The sequence below is a fragment of the Saimiri boliviensis genome, chromosome 11 (assembly GCF_048565385.1).
Source record: "Saimiri boliviensis isolate mSaiBol1 chromosome 11, mSaiBol1.pri, whole genome shotgun sequence".
Classification (NCBI taxonomy): Eukaryota; Metazoa; Chordata; class Mammalia; order Primates; family Cebidae; genus Saimiri; species Saimiri boliviensis.
Genome location: NC_133459.1, coordinates 83,891,202 through 83,905,471, shown reverse-complemented (window position 1 = coordinate 83,905,471; position 14,270 = coordinate 83,891,202). Strand labels below are relative to the sequence as shown.

The following is a 14,270-nucleotide window of genomic DNA, read 5'->3' as shown; positions in this document are numbered from 1 at the left end:
GTAAATGTTTACTAACTGTTTTCTGATGAAGAACGAAAGGAAGGAAGGGAAAAAGAGAAGAAGGGAGGAAGGCAGGAAGGCAGGCAGGCAGGCCTAATTCATAACAACTGCCGGTTTCTGTGGGGTAAATATTCTTCCATGTGTGAAACCATGGTTGATTTCGAGCTGTCAATGTGATGTCAGTGAGTGCACAGTTGGGATGAAATTGTAGTAGTACACCATACAGATGCAATAGAGCAGAAATAACCTCAATAATTTAGCTCAGGGGTCAGCAGAAGTATTCTGCGAAGGGCCAGCTAGTAAATATTTTAGGCTTTTCTGGCCATAAGTTCTTTGTTGCAACTCCCCAACTCTTATTGAAAAAATAAAGTATCCATAGACAATATGTTGACAAATGAGCATTGCTATATTCCAATAAAATTTTTATTTATGGACAGTGAAATCTGAATTTCATATAATTTTCCCATGTCATGAAAAAGCCTCTTGATTTTTTTTAATCATTTAAAATATAAGTCCATCTTTATTTTGTGAGTCATGCAAAACAGGTAGTGGGACATAGTTTACTGACCTTGGGCATAGATAATAGTAAAAAATTATAGGAAAAATTAAGAAGTGATGAGTTTTTTGAATATTTCGTATATTTGTTTTCATATATTTTATTGTAAGCTTACATCGTTTGGTATTAATAGCTATGTTTAATTACTGGTTTGCAGACTTCCTAAAACTTTAAAAGTTGACTCTCATGAAAGTAGGCACTATTATCTCTATCTTCCACATGAGAAAACTGCTTCAGAGAGGCCATCATGCTCTTTATAACAAGGACATATTACACAATAGTGAAGGAGCCAGGACGAAAGCACAGCTACCTGATTGCAGAGACTAAGGCTTTAAAGCAGCTGGAGACTGCTAGATTGCCAGATGACTGAGATATCCCTGCATACAATGCAGGAATTACAAAGTCTTCTGCATACAATGACATGGAAAATATCCATATACTGGACATTCATTTTTACTGCAGATTCACAGTCTGCTTCCTCAACCAGGGATATTTACCAGTGAGTAGGAAGTAGCCAGTAGGAACTTTTCGTTACACAAAAGAATTTTGGGAAAAGATCTTGGTTGGAAAGAGTTTCAATTAGTAGCAAAAATGAGGGTTAGAAATTATTTGTGTATTTCATTTATCTGTATGATCTCAACTTTTGGGCCACATTCTGAATTTGTTCCTCCCATCTCCCCCAACCCCTCAAAATAGGATGTCCTTGACTATTCCAAACCTTTTGCCTCCTCCAATTCTCACCATTACCTCCTGAAAATAAAAATAATTAAAAATTGATAGAAAAGGCGTGGTGGCCAGTGCCTGTAGTCCCAGCTACTTGGAAGAGTGAGATGGGAGGACCACTTGAGCCCTAGAAGTCGAGGCTGCAGCGAGCTGAGGTTGTGTCACTGCACTATAGCCTGGGTACCACTGTACTCCAGTCTGGGTGACAGTGGAGTGGGAAAGCATCAGGATAAATAGCTAATGCATGTGGGGCTTAATATTTAGGTGATGGATTGATAGGTACAGCAAACCACCATTGCACACCTTTACCTGTGTAACAAACTTGCATGTCCTGCACATGTATCCTGGAACTTAAAATAAAACAAAATTCTACAGAACAGATAGAAAAAAATGATAAACATTTACATTTATTTTAGTTCAAAATGTTACCTTTGCCATCTTGCTGGACACGTCCAGCACTAAACAGACCACTTTGACACCAGCCTGTACAAGGGAGAATGTGGGAGGAGGTGGAAGCTCAGTCCCATTCATGGGAAAGCTGTGGTGAAAGTCAGTGGAGTCTATGATTACATCCCATGCACTTCTGAGGCTACACAACTGGTTCTGCAGGTTTGGTGCTTCTTGGTTGTGAGTACTTGCATTACAAAATTCAACCACCTGGCAATAAAAATAGTCTTTAAAAGAAAGGCACTTCTCCCATACCAGACAAACTTCTCATTCTCAAGGAACTATGGGTAAAAGAAAAGGTGAACTGAGAGAAAGAAAATCAGAAGTGCTACAGTGATATATCTCTTTCCTTCAAGAATGACATCAAATTTACAAATAAACCTTGGCATTCTTGCTGGAAACACTAGCACCTTTGCGGTACTGAGAGCAATTTCTATTAAAGTTTATTGTTATTTGGATAACAGAGAGAAAATCAGGTGTGTGTGTATATATGATTATATATATATATATATTTACACACACACACACACATAATCTTAGTCTTAAAAAGCAAAGTAAAATGATCTCCATCCTTCCTTAGCACAATATTGTGTTAAGAAAACAGCCCGGAGAAGTTATCTTCAGCAGCCTATGCCTTGGAATAATATTTAGTGACCACTGCACCTTTATTTGTTGATCAGTCAATGTATATTGCTCTAGTTCAAATATTGATATCTGTAAAAAATAGGATAAGGGAATAAACAACTTAAATTTACTTCCTGATCTCCCCTCACCCTCACCAATTTGGAAATTTAGATATAATACACAGAAATATATATATATAATTCACTGAATGATACTGAACCTATGCCAATATCTACTTAAAAATACGGTTTGCTTTGCTAAGTAATGCATTACCATCTATTCCCAGTGGCTCTATTCCTACAAAGAGTCAATTCTTCCTGTTAACAGAGCCATGGAAACTTTGAGGTAGAAGAAACTGAATGGCCTCTCTGATCTTAGCTCTAATTTCATAGAGGAGAAAGCTGAAGCTTTGAAAGGTTGATAACTGCTTAAGGACCTGAGTTTCTTAGGGAAGTGTGGGGACTGGAGCAGAACCTCGTTTTGCTTTGCCTTGTTTAACCCTTTTTCTTCCATTTCATGACTATGGTTATGGGATTATTAAACTTTTCTAACAAGATATTTATGAGTAGGTCTTTCAAAAGATCATGAAGATAGTACCTAGTCACAAATAATGTGGATCAAATACATTGTTAGTTTCAGATATTAAAGCTATAAATAAAAAATGTAATGGATGAGATAAGAAGTATGAAAAATTGCCTTAGAGTTACAAAATAACTCCTAGTCCTGACTAAAACCAGACTGAAATAAAATAGCTTGTTAATCCAAGGGACATTGTTCAGCCATGGAAACAAAGAGAAAACTCCACAGAGGTACATGTGGGCTGTACCTTCAGATCTGTGAATAGATGACCCACAGTGTGACTTACAGGTTTTTGTGAACTTAGATAGATATATCAGGCCATGAAGGCTGATGCCACTAAACCTCTGGATCACCTAACTCCTTCTTTTCCAATTCCATGCTCTCAGACCAGGCTCTGGTGAGAACTGGCTGTTCCAGACTGCTTCATCCAGAGAGAAAATAAGTTGGCTGGAGGATGCAAGTATGAGATCCCTATGACAGAGTGCTGTTTTATAATAATAATTTTAAAAACAGTATTCTGGATTTGTATGATAGTCTCTTGTCACTTAGTTAGCATGAAATATTGACAAAGTTGAGTTTCTGAACCTGCAAAGTGGAGAGTTGGTTGAATTCCCCTAGTGATATTTTACTTTTCTTTTTAGGTTCTAGACTATTCAAAACAAAGGAAAGAGATGTAGGAACTGCATTTCAAATTCAGAGTGGTCTGCTATAAGCAGCATTTTAAGAAATGAGAGAAATATAATCATTTGTTATATCACTCTCATTAACTCAATGTAATTTCTTATGAAAGGATACAAGAACACCACCATATGAACAATTGATTTCATGGTCCCCAGAGTTCCCTTGTGAAACCTCCCAGGAAAGCAAATAGTCATGATCCTAAAGGTATTATTTTGGTAATTATCTTGGGGGCTTCAGTTTTTAAATCTGTAGAATAAAATCTAGATCAACTCTAAGGTCCCGCAAGTTCTAAAGTATAGTGCATCTTAATTGTCTTATAATTTAAATACTTGAAACATGGGAAGAGAAGGAATCCTGCAAGAGTTTGTCATTCCAAGGGCGTACTTACAGAAGATAAACTTTGCATGAACATTATTGATGCAGTTGCATTTTGGGTGCTATTGTAGATAAAAGTGCATCCTTCTTTAAAAAGCTTACTAATAATACAGTTTTCTTGAGGGCAAGGACCTTTTTCACACACAAAAATGCCTGTGATATCAGATGAACACCTAAAAATGGAAGGGGAAACTGGGAATTAGGTCTGTTTTAGAAACACTTATGTTTCTTCTTGACTAGCTTACGTAATTCTTTCAAGGATTGTAGCCTGCTAGATACATACAAACCTTTAAAAACTGCTCTACTGGCCAGGCGTAGTGGATCACACCTGTAATCCCAGCACTTTGGGAGGCTGAGGTGGGTGGATCACCTGAGGTCAGGAGTTTAAGACCAGCCTGGCCAACATGGTGAAACCCCATTTCTACTAAAAATACAAAAATTAGCCCAGCGTGGTGGTGGGTGCCTGCAACCCCAGCTACTCAGGAGGCTGAGGTAGGAGAATTGCTTGAACCCAGGTGGCAGCGGTCACAGTGAGCCAAGATCACACCATTGCACACCAGCCCGGGCAACAAGAGCGAAACTCTGTCTCAGAAACAAAAAACAAAACAAAAAAATGCTTTATTAAGAAAGTTCACTAATTTAGAAATGCACTCTACTTTATTTTAAAGCATTTTATCTTGATGGAGGGGTTCTGTATTAACAAGGGCTTTAACGACTACATAGGATCAAAGCAAAAGATGCCAGAAAATCCAAATGGACTTTGGGAATGAGTGGCAAGATCCTGAGTCAGCGTTCCTTTGAGTTCATTTCCACTTGCCATCAGGGAAAAAAAGAGAATGAACATGTAATGATAATATTTAACAGGATTCTTTCCTAAATAAGCAATCTCAAATGTTGTTGATGGGAATGAAAAATAGTGCCATTTTTAGGAGAAGAATCAGTCAATATCTACCAAAATCACCCTTTGACCAGTAATTGTTGGAAGAATTTGATATGTGAATCCGTCTGCACACATGAGAAATGACACGTGTAATGCTATGAACTGCAGTGTTATTGATAATACAAAAGATGGGAAGCCACCTGTGTGTCCACCAAGAGGAGACTGGTTGAATGAATTATGATACAGTCACATAAAGGAACACTATGCAATTACAAAACAGAGCAAGGAAAAACATGTATTTCTAATCATTTGAATTTGCCTGAAGAAATACTGAAAAAATAAACAAGAAACTAATCAAAACAGTTACTTAGAGGGCATGAGAGGAAACAGTGAAGACAGTGCTGTGAGCAAGACAGCTACAAGCATGACTTTTTATATTATTTTGATATTTGAAACACATCAATACCAATTTAAAAATGCCGTATAACTTGAGAACTGAAAACGAAAGGATCTTTTTCTTGTCAATTAAGTTTTAACTGCAATTAAATTAATTGCTTAATAAAATTAGGCAATAATTTAATTGCTTAAGTTGTAAGCAATTTTAAAGTCAAATAAACAATGAATTGTAACATTAGAAAGAGTACTAACCTTGTCACTTTAATTTGATTTTGCCCATTTATGTAGAAAGGTTTGTCATTGTTATACTCATCGAACACACCCCAACGGAGATGGGCCCATTCATGGACAAACACTCGGCCTGTGGAAGAAAGAGCTTTTGCTTTTGAGCTTCTAAAATCTCATCAATGTGCCTTGCTAACTAGTGAAGACTAACATTTCTTGACTACACATACTCATTCCAAAGAGTTTAAGTTACTTCCCTCTTTCTCCTATCCTATTCCCTTCTCTTCCCACTCCACCCCCTACCATCATAAAAAAGGTGGCATGAAAATATGTTTGGTCTCGTAAAAGCCATAATTTACTTGTTGCACATCTATTTGAAGCTAGTGAGTAGTCCCACATCCTCTCATTTCCCCAATGAAGCTGCCCAACAGGTTTCTATTCAGCTTGGTAGCGGTCTCTAAATTCAGGGTTTGGAGAAAGGGAAAGAAACATGTCCAGATATGCAAATAAAACTTTCCTCATTTTCTGTCTGAGCTATCCAAGCAAGCCTGCTTTTTTTTTTTTTTCCCTCACAGGTAATTTGTCATCTAGAGCAATGGTTGAAACCTAGGGACTAGGGAGGGAGGAAGGAGCCAAAAAGGAGATCACAGAATCTTCTCCCTGAATGGTCCTTTCTCTTTTATTTTATTCCTTATTCTCCATGTTTATGTTTATTTTACAGCTTGTAGGTCAGGGAAACCCCAATCCTCAGCATGAGATGCTTTAAAACTGTCTATCTCTCTAAATCTTACATTCCTTCAAAGTTCAGACCACAACTTTCTCATATATGCTTTCCAGACGAACATCCCTCCCAAAGTACACATTTCTTTTATCTGAATTATTTTAAGTTCTGGGAACTCAGGAAGTGTGTGCTGAGTTGACTCAGGCTGTGGCATATTGTGTAATTTTTGGATCCTGAGACAAAGGAAGGGAGGGTAACAGTACAAGCTGTGAGTGTTGAGGGAAAGATTGTGCCAACTCGTGAAATTTAGAAGTGTTGATGAAATCACGTTTGAGCAGAGATTATCATTATCTCATGGTTACCAGGAAAGAAAAAAACAGTGTTTTTCTAAAGATTTAGAAAGTGTTTTGTAAAGTGTTATTTTATGGAGTGTGCCACTCCACTTCCTGCTACCTATACAGAGCATAACAAAATCCTCGTTAACAAAACCCAAGTTTAAATTTAACTAGTGTTGAAAAAGAAAATTAAGACATCACTTGAAAGGCACTAATGTTAAGTTGAATCAAAAACAAAAAATGAAGATTGGGATAGATAGTCCTTGACTGGTGATCTGTGCTCACTATTTTCTCCCTCAGATCTCTTTCACTAAATACCAGTCTCTAGGCCTATTACCCTGACTTCTCTCCAAAACTGCAGCCATCAATATCCGACCACAGGCTGAACCACTTTCCCTGGCATAATCTACTGCTCCTCACCATGAACTTGCCTAGGTCCACACTTGTGAGATTTCTTCTTTACACTGCTTTTGTCCATGTCTGACAAAAACCTGGTGTGTGCCTTGTTCCTTAAAGCTGTCCCCACATGCCTCTTTCCTTTCTTTTGGCAGCAGTTCAGACCTCTTTTTGTTTTTTATCTCTGGAATATTTCTCTTAACTTAGAGTTGCTAGAATTAAGTATGATAACATTTGAAAAGCAAATTGCAGAACTCCTAGCACATAGAAAATTCTCATTGTCCTTATTACTATCCTTCCATCTCACTGCCTCCATTCATTTTTAAGTCTTGCGGCCCTATACCTCGACTTCTTCCAGTTAGTCTCCTGATATCCGTTTCTCCCCCATTGATCAGAGGGAGCCAGATTAATCTTAAAACATTGCTTTGATGGAGTCACTTCTGTAGAAACCTTGAGTGTGGTCATTTTAGTGCATCACCCAGCCTCATGTGCATTTCAGCATTTTCTCCCACTGCCTACAGTCTCCCCGCACCATCATTGGGGTCTGTCTCTCCAATGCCTTTGATTTTTTGGCTGCCACAGTTTTCTTTATAGCCTTCCCACTATTTTCTCCCTTCTTTCCATTTATCAAAATGATGTTCAAACTTGAAGACCTTTTCCTTTGTGAGGCCATTTCCTACCACCCTTGGCTGTAAATGACCTTTCCTTGACTGAATTCTTATAGTAATCCTCTCTGGGTCGCCAATCTGGTGCTGAACTCTTTCTGGTTTACTTTAGCCCCCCGTCTTGGCATGAGTATAAGGCCTATGTTTCTATTTGAGTGGTAAGTCCTTGACAAGTTTCAGGTTTTGTGAGTGAGTCCCTTTCAGCATCAAGCACAGAATATTATAAATAGTACTGTCCAATGGCTACTGTTTTATTGGTCCCACTTACCTCGTGATCCGTAGCCAGCTGTTAAGTTATCATTCAGTAGGAAATTAGGTGTGAAACGAATGTATTTTCCCTCTTTTCCACACCCTCTGTGCTGTAGGGTGTATGGATCATCTCCATGTGCCCCATACCAGTCAGTCACTATGACATTTGCCTAAATTAAAAGAAATGCCTTGTAATAGTTTCTCAACTCTGACGGTGGTGACATAATTGTATATATTTGTTAAAGCACTTTGAACTGTGCGCTTAAGATGTGTGCATATTGTTGTACGTAATTATACCCCAATTTAAAAACAGAATTGAAGAAAAACACCTTGTATATGGGGTTTAAAATGCACCCACAACTAAATATCAATAAAATCACTTGGGATTTTCAAAAAGGTCTGTGTTATAAAAGCTTAACAAATTTTTATGAAACTTCATTACTTCCATTTGACCTTTCTACTTTCCAGATTAAAATATTCTCAAAAGTCAATCCTGTAAAAATCTGATCTAACAAAACACTGAATTACACTATAAAAATATAATTAAAACATGTGAAGAAACTCTAAAAGCATTTATACATAATTCAGAACCATATTATAAAATGTTACAGCCTTTTGTGAACAACTTTCTGTGGGTTATTTTATTGGTGTAAGACAATAGGACATTTTTCTTTGGAAATTTGTCATTTGTTTCCTGTAACCAATTCCAACGAAGTTATATTTTATCTCATGGCCTGATCATTTTCTTTACTGTTGTCAAAACATATTTTCAGTCCAAAACTGAATTATCCAGTCATGTAACTATCAAGACAATAAAATATTATATACAACATTGTTTCTTTTATTTTCAGGAAGAAAGATAAGATATTGTTCTGGACATGCCCTTAACAGTTAAATATGCTGTTAATATTTTTAAAAATCTGATTTTGGAAAAATATACCTAATATGATCCAATAGATATAATTATCACTCTATGTACTATATATATATATATATATATATATGCTGTGCATGTCTGTATGTGTGTACATCTGTGTCTGTGTGCCACTGAGAAGAGGACAATAATATTTTTCATTTTTATTTTCCACATTTCTACATTATTTAATTTTTTGCAGTCAGCATGAGTTACTTTTATAATAATTAACATTGATTTTTAGAAAGATAAGAATTCAAGCCTAGGGCATTACAAGGAAGAACCTACAAAAAAGGCTGAAGAGGTCATGCTCTTGGCTAGTCCTCACTTGAATAAAACCTCATTCCTATGTCTGAAAATTCGTCCTGAAGCAAAAAGGAGAGTGCTCTTCATGGAATGGAATATTCAGAGGCTGTATGGGGTTACCTTAAACCTTATAGACCACAGCAATTCAGCTCTTATCTACTTTTCCTAACCCTTTCCCCCTTCACTGATTCCTACCTACCTACACCACATTGCAGACTTGCACGGACAAGAACTACCTTGCTGGTCCTTGGGTTCTCTGCAGTGCCTAGCATGGCCCCTGTACATAATGATCACTCACTAAGTGTTTGCTTAATTGACATTCCAGGGTTAAAGAATTGGTATCCAACAGATATATGAACAGCATTCAGTGACTATTGTTTCCTTTGGTTTTTCTGTTCACTCATATTTTAACTTTTGCTTTACTTATTTATTTCTCTCCCCTCCATTAGTAACAAGAGTATTACTTTGGCAACTTGGTTTTGGTGTTTGTTGTCTCCAATACCTCTTAGTTCTATTGAAAGCCAAGTAGATGAATGTAATCTCTATTGACAGCTAGCAACAACAAAGCTTAGTGCAAAAAGCATGGGTTTTAGAGTCAAATAGACATTCAAATTGTGGCTCTGTAATTTACCAGCTGTTTGATTTGGGACAAAGTCGATTCAAGCCCCAGTGTTTTAATTTGTGATCATGGAAACTAATTTTAAGTTATGTGATAGCTTGCCCCAGTTCCCTACCTATCCTATCTTCATGTGCAAGCATTGTCAAATGCTTTCATCTGGTCATAAGTTACATGCTTTTCACAGGCTCTTTAACTTCTTCAGGACGTCGAAGTACCTATCTGGATTGCTATACCATTTAGTTTCTGACAGAGTAACTTCAAGGGAGAGCTAAGAATGAAACAGACTTAGTATATTTCATACTGAGGGTCAGAAGTAAGGAAAGGGGAAAGCTTTACCACATGTTTGAGTCATTCTGTTAGAGACGCAGTTACAGTCTCAAACCCACTCCATTGTTGAAACACTGAGTTAAGTTGTCAATGCTTCTGCTTCTGGCCCTCCTGGTGGCTGCAGTGGGCTCTTGTTCACAGTTGACTTCAAACAGTGGCTTACCATTTATATTATTTAACATTTACTTATAGTGTGCAGAGTAGCATGTACCAGACATCATCATGGGTGCTTAATCATGATCTAAAACTTATGAGAACCTTTCAAGGTGAAGTTTTTTGATGGGGGGAAAAAAAAGTAGCCATTCCCCTACTTATCCACATCCCCACATCCTTCCTCCCTTCCTTCTAATCTCCTTACTCCTCTAAAACAGTATTCTGGACTTGAGCTAATGTGAAATTCTGATAATCTAGCCCATGGCATGAGAAGACAGCCATATTTTTATATGCATGGTGGTTTATAGTTCTGTCTGGACATGCTTGTTTATTGTCACCAACAGAATGGTAAAAGGAGGTAGTCATAATTGCAACTTCTCTTTCTGCAGTTCATCCTCAATAGGATAAGACTAGTTCTTGATCCTCAACCAAACTTTTCAGAAAAGAATCTGTAAGTTACAAAATAAAGAGATCTGAGAAGCTACTTAGGCAATGGAATTTTACTCATTTTTTTACTCCACAATTTGCACTCATTTATTCTCAGATATTTTGTTAACATTCAGCCCATTAATATTATTTATATTTTTAGAAGAGATGGCATGGGGAGAAATGACAGATACAGGTGAGGGGAAGGAAGACAGCAAACCACACTGCCATGTGTGTACCTATGCAACAATCTTGCATGTTCTTCACATGTACCCCAAAACCTAAAATGCAATTTAAAAAAAAAGAAAAAAAATATTATTTATATTTTTAATACCCATGATTTGTTTTTACGTCTCACTTTTGGAGTTTGAGCACAATATATTTTTGTGGGTTTTTTTTTTCCCATTAAGACCACTGAAGGAAATCCTGGAGTCTTACCTTTTCATATGATTCTTGTTTTACTTTGCTGTAATTATTAGCTTTCCATGTGGCAGGTATTAAAATTTTTATATTTCTGAAAAATACTCTTCTTTTGGTAGCATTAAATAGGTAAAATGAAGCTTCAGTTATCATTTCCTATAGCCAGGAAAAGAAAAACTGATTTTATCATTTGTAAATCCTGTATGTTTCGGATTTATGCTTAAACAGTAATAAAAATATTGAAAATAATTTGAAGACACCCACTTCTTTTAGAGAAAGCACTAGACTTTGGAAAACATAGAATCATTTTTTTTAACTTTAAATGATTATTTGGAAGATCTTAGGACACTAATTATATGTCTGTGCTTGCCTTCATAGTTTTCCCAATTTTGAGAAAGGCTTTTAAGCTACTACTGAGCAAATCCTTGTCATGTCACACCTGTGGGCACGTTCAAGACCACACCTTATGTATTGATTTGACTAAAAGCAATACTAAAAGGAAGCTTTTATGTATTAAAGCTATGATCCTCCCTTGCCATATTAAAGTAAAAATGGTCAATTATGTTACAGCACACTAAGTGAAAAGAAATAATTTTGCTTTTTGGCCCTCCACACAGACTTTCACTCTTTCTGCCTAAGAATTCTCACCCTCAGGATGGAATCCAGCAATATGATTTTAACAAGCATGCTCATTATCATGCTTGTTCATTAGTTAAGTATTCAATCTTTGTTGTCACAAATAGTTGGGTTTTTTTTTCAAAGCTGCTACCCTGAAAATAGTCATGTAGGAAAAGAAAAGACCTGAAATTAGTAGTAACCAACAATGTAAAATGCCTGGCACTTAGCTGGAGCTTAAATACGAACTCGTCCCAGTTTATTCCAGTTCCCCAGTTTCCTCTTCTTGTTTTTCATAACCTCTGTCAGTTGGCACAACTACTTTTAACTACCCTCAAGTCATTTTTCATTTGTTGCAAGATTTCCTTACCTGTTTATTTTGAAGATTTAGAAATCCAACAATAACAAAAGAGACTAGGTCAACACTCTGAGCTGAGACTACACAGAATTAGATGAACAGACTGGCTTAGTTAGCCATAATCATAAAGCTGTGGCACTATCCTTTATAAATGCCGTTTTATTACTCAAATACAAACCAGGCAGGGTAGTTAGCTTTTTAAAGAAGGCTACAGGTCTGATCAAATGGGATACTCACATTAATTTCATAATTTCCACTCACCTTAATGTTTGAGATGAGATTCTGATTCTCAGGTACCTGAGGATTAATTGCGATGAGCAATCCATTATACCCATTGTCTTGAAGCTGTACTCCAGCTCCCAGGAATGGGAGTTCTGAACTTAGAGCAAGCAGGAGAGTCACAAACTTCAGGTCACAAATAGGACCTGCATTACCCCTTTGGGTCATGTTGTAGAGAAGTCTCCAGTTCACTCACACTGAGCAGGCTGCATACATTGTGTCAGGTTTTCAGTGCGGATGCAGGTAGTTTCTTCCTGAGCTTGCAAGGTTTTAGAACATAAGATGAAGGAGGTGTCTTCTTCGAAAAATCTGGGGTGGATCCATCTGGGACCTGCCTCTACAAGTCCTTTTTCTCTAGGCAATGCTACACTTGCCTGTTCTGTGGCTGAGCTGCTTCCTGAATCATGGTTGGGCAAGAAACCTTCTGCCCCTCATTCATTTTATAACTTCTCAGAAAGAAGAGAGGAATAAGACCAGAGAAGTTTAAAAGTAGGAAATCTGGCTGATGGGGCTGGAAGTCAGTGTATCTGAATTGTTCAATCCATTTGCAGTAGAAACACAGAAGTCTATAGTGATTTCCTCTCCTTGTTTTCCATAACCTCCTCCATCAGTTGGCACAACTACTTTCTACTGCTCTAATTTTTCATTTGTTGTAAGATTTCCTTGCCTGTTTATTTTGAAGATTAAGAAATCCATTCTTCAGCCCAGTCCCTAGAGCCCTTGGGTCAGATAGTCTGGGCAAGTTCTCAGCTGATGACTGGGAGTCAGGTATCAGATATCCCCCACGGAGCGCCAACCGCCAGGAACTTGGGTGCCTGTGCAGTCCTCTCCCTCTGGCCTGGCTACTTTTTGTCTCTGTACCAGGAAGAAGAATAGATTTCTCCTTCAGCTCTCTCCTGAGGTCAAGGCCCTGCCTCAGTCAACCCTCCATTTCTCCAGGACCTAAAATAGGATCTAATATATAGTAACATTCACAAATATTTTATGACCGATTCATAATACCTGATATTTACCTCATGCTTTAAAGTTTACAAACAAGCTCACTTAAATATCAATACTCTGATGCAGGTATAATTTTTACTTTTCAAATGAAGACAGACACTGAGGCTCAGAAATTCTGATTATGAAAATTAGCCAGTGAGAGAAGAAACTAACATTTATTGGGTGAAGTATTTTACTATGCCTGTTTTATGGGTGACAGAGCTAATGCTCAAAACATTCTAAGTAACTTGCTCAAGGTTGGGAGTATTATCATCATACTAAAATGAACCAACCGACTCCAAATTCCGTGGTTTTTCAGTATATATGTTCTCTCTTAGCTACTGAATTATCTTAGGAACCTCCTCTCTCCCTCCTCTTTGTGTATAAGAACACTGCACAGTGACAGCTGTTGTAAAACTAAAGAAAAAGTTTTATTCACAGGGTTAGAGGTCCACAGCCAGCAAAACCTGAGTGTTGAAACCACCTACACACTCTTCCCTGCTGTGGCCTCTTCTCTGAAAGTTGCTGGGGAGGGGAGTGTAGCAGTTAGGAAAGGGTCTGTCTTGCTCTCAACAGGGATTTCATCACCAACATTGTCTCATTTCTGCTCTGCTTTCCATCTTCATGGCCAGTGTGATGTCACTTTTCTTCCCACCAAGGTTGGATTCTTCTGAACCTGGGCTTTGGCATTGTACTGCTCTGTTGACAGATGCTGAGGAGATTTTTTTCCTCTTGCTGTCTTGCTTGAAACCTATTCTCTTGCCTTTTCTTACCTGCTTTTCCTTCAAATTCCAGCTGTGTCCTGGAAGCCCGGCCTGAGCTTCCTAACTAGGTCAAATTCCCTTCTTTCATGCTTCCATAGCATCAGATAACTCACCTTTGCTGCATGAACATGGTAACAATGTCACATTTATACCATATAATTGATTGTCAGCTTCCTGCTGTATGAGAGAAGGAATGGGGTCTGTTTTTATTCAGTACTTTCCCAGTGCCTAGCTCAGTAAACTCTCTGTCGAATGAC

The 14,270-nt window shown here is 37.7% G+C and overlaps 2 protein-coding genes across 5 annotated transcripts in view; one reads left to right on the top strand and one right to left on the bottom strand.

The window, feature by feature from the left end:
- The window catches only part of CLCA2 (chloride channel accessory 2), a 31,278-nt gene extending 18,390 nt beyond the window's left edge, over nucleotides 1–12,888 (bottom strand). Inside the window, exons 1-6 of the mRNA XM_003921349.4 lie at nucleotides 12,251–12,888; nucleotides 11,035–11,172; nucleotides 7,872–8,022; nucleotides 5,514–5,622; nucleotides 3,999–4,158; nucleotides 1,709–1,936 (exon numbers count right to left, since the gene is read on the bottom strand). Of these exons, the coding sequence (XP_003921398.1) occupies nucleotides 1,709–1,936; nucleotides 3,999–4,158; nucleotides 5,514–5,622; nucleotides 7,872–8,022; nucleotides 11,035–11,172; nucleotides 12,251–12,436 (972 nt within the window). The 5' untranslated portion in view covers nucleotides 12,437–12,888. The remainder of the gene's footprint in view (nucleotides 1–1,708; nucleotides 1,937–3,998; nucleotides 4,159–5,513; nucleotides 5,623–7,871; nucleotides 8,023–11,034; nucleotides 11,173–12,250) is intronic.
- Nucleotides 1–14,270, top strand: part of ODF2L (outer dense fiber of sperm tails 2 like) — an 80,843-nt gene that overhangs the window by 3,849 nt on the left and 62,724 nt on the right. The window lies entirely within an intron of this gene.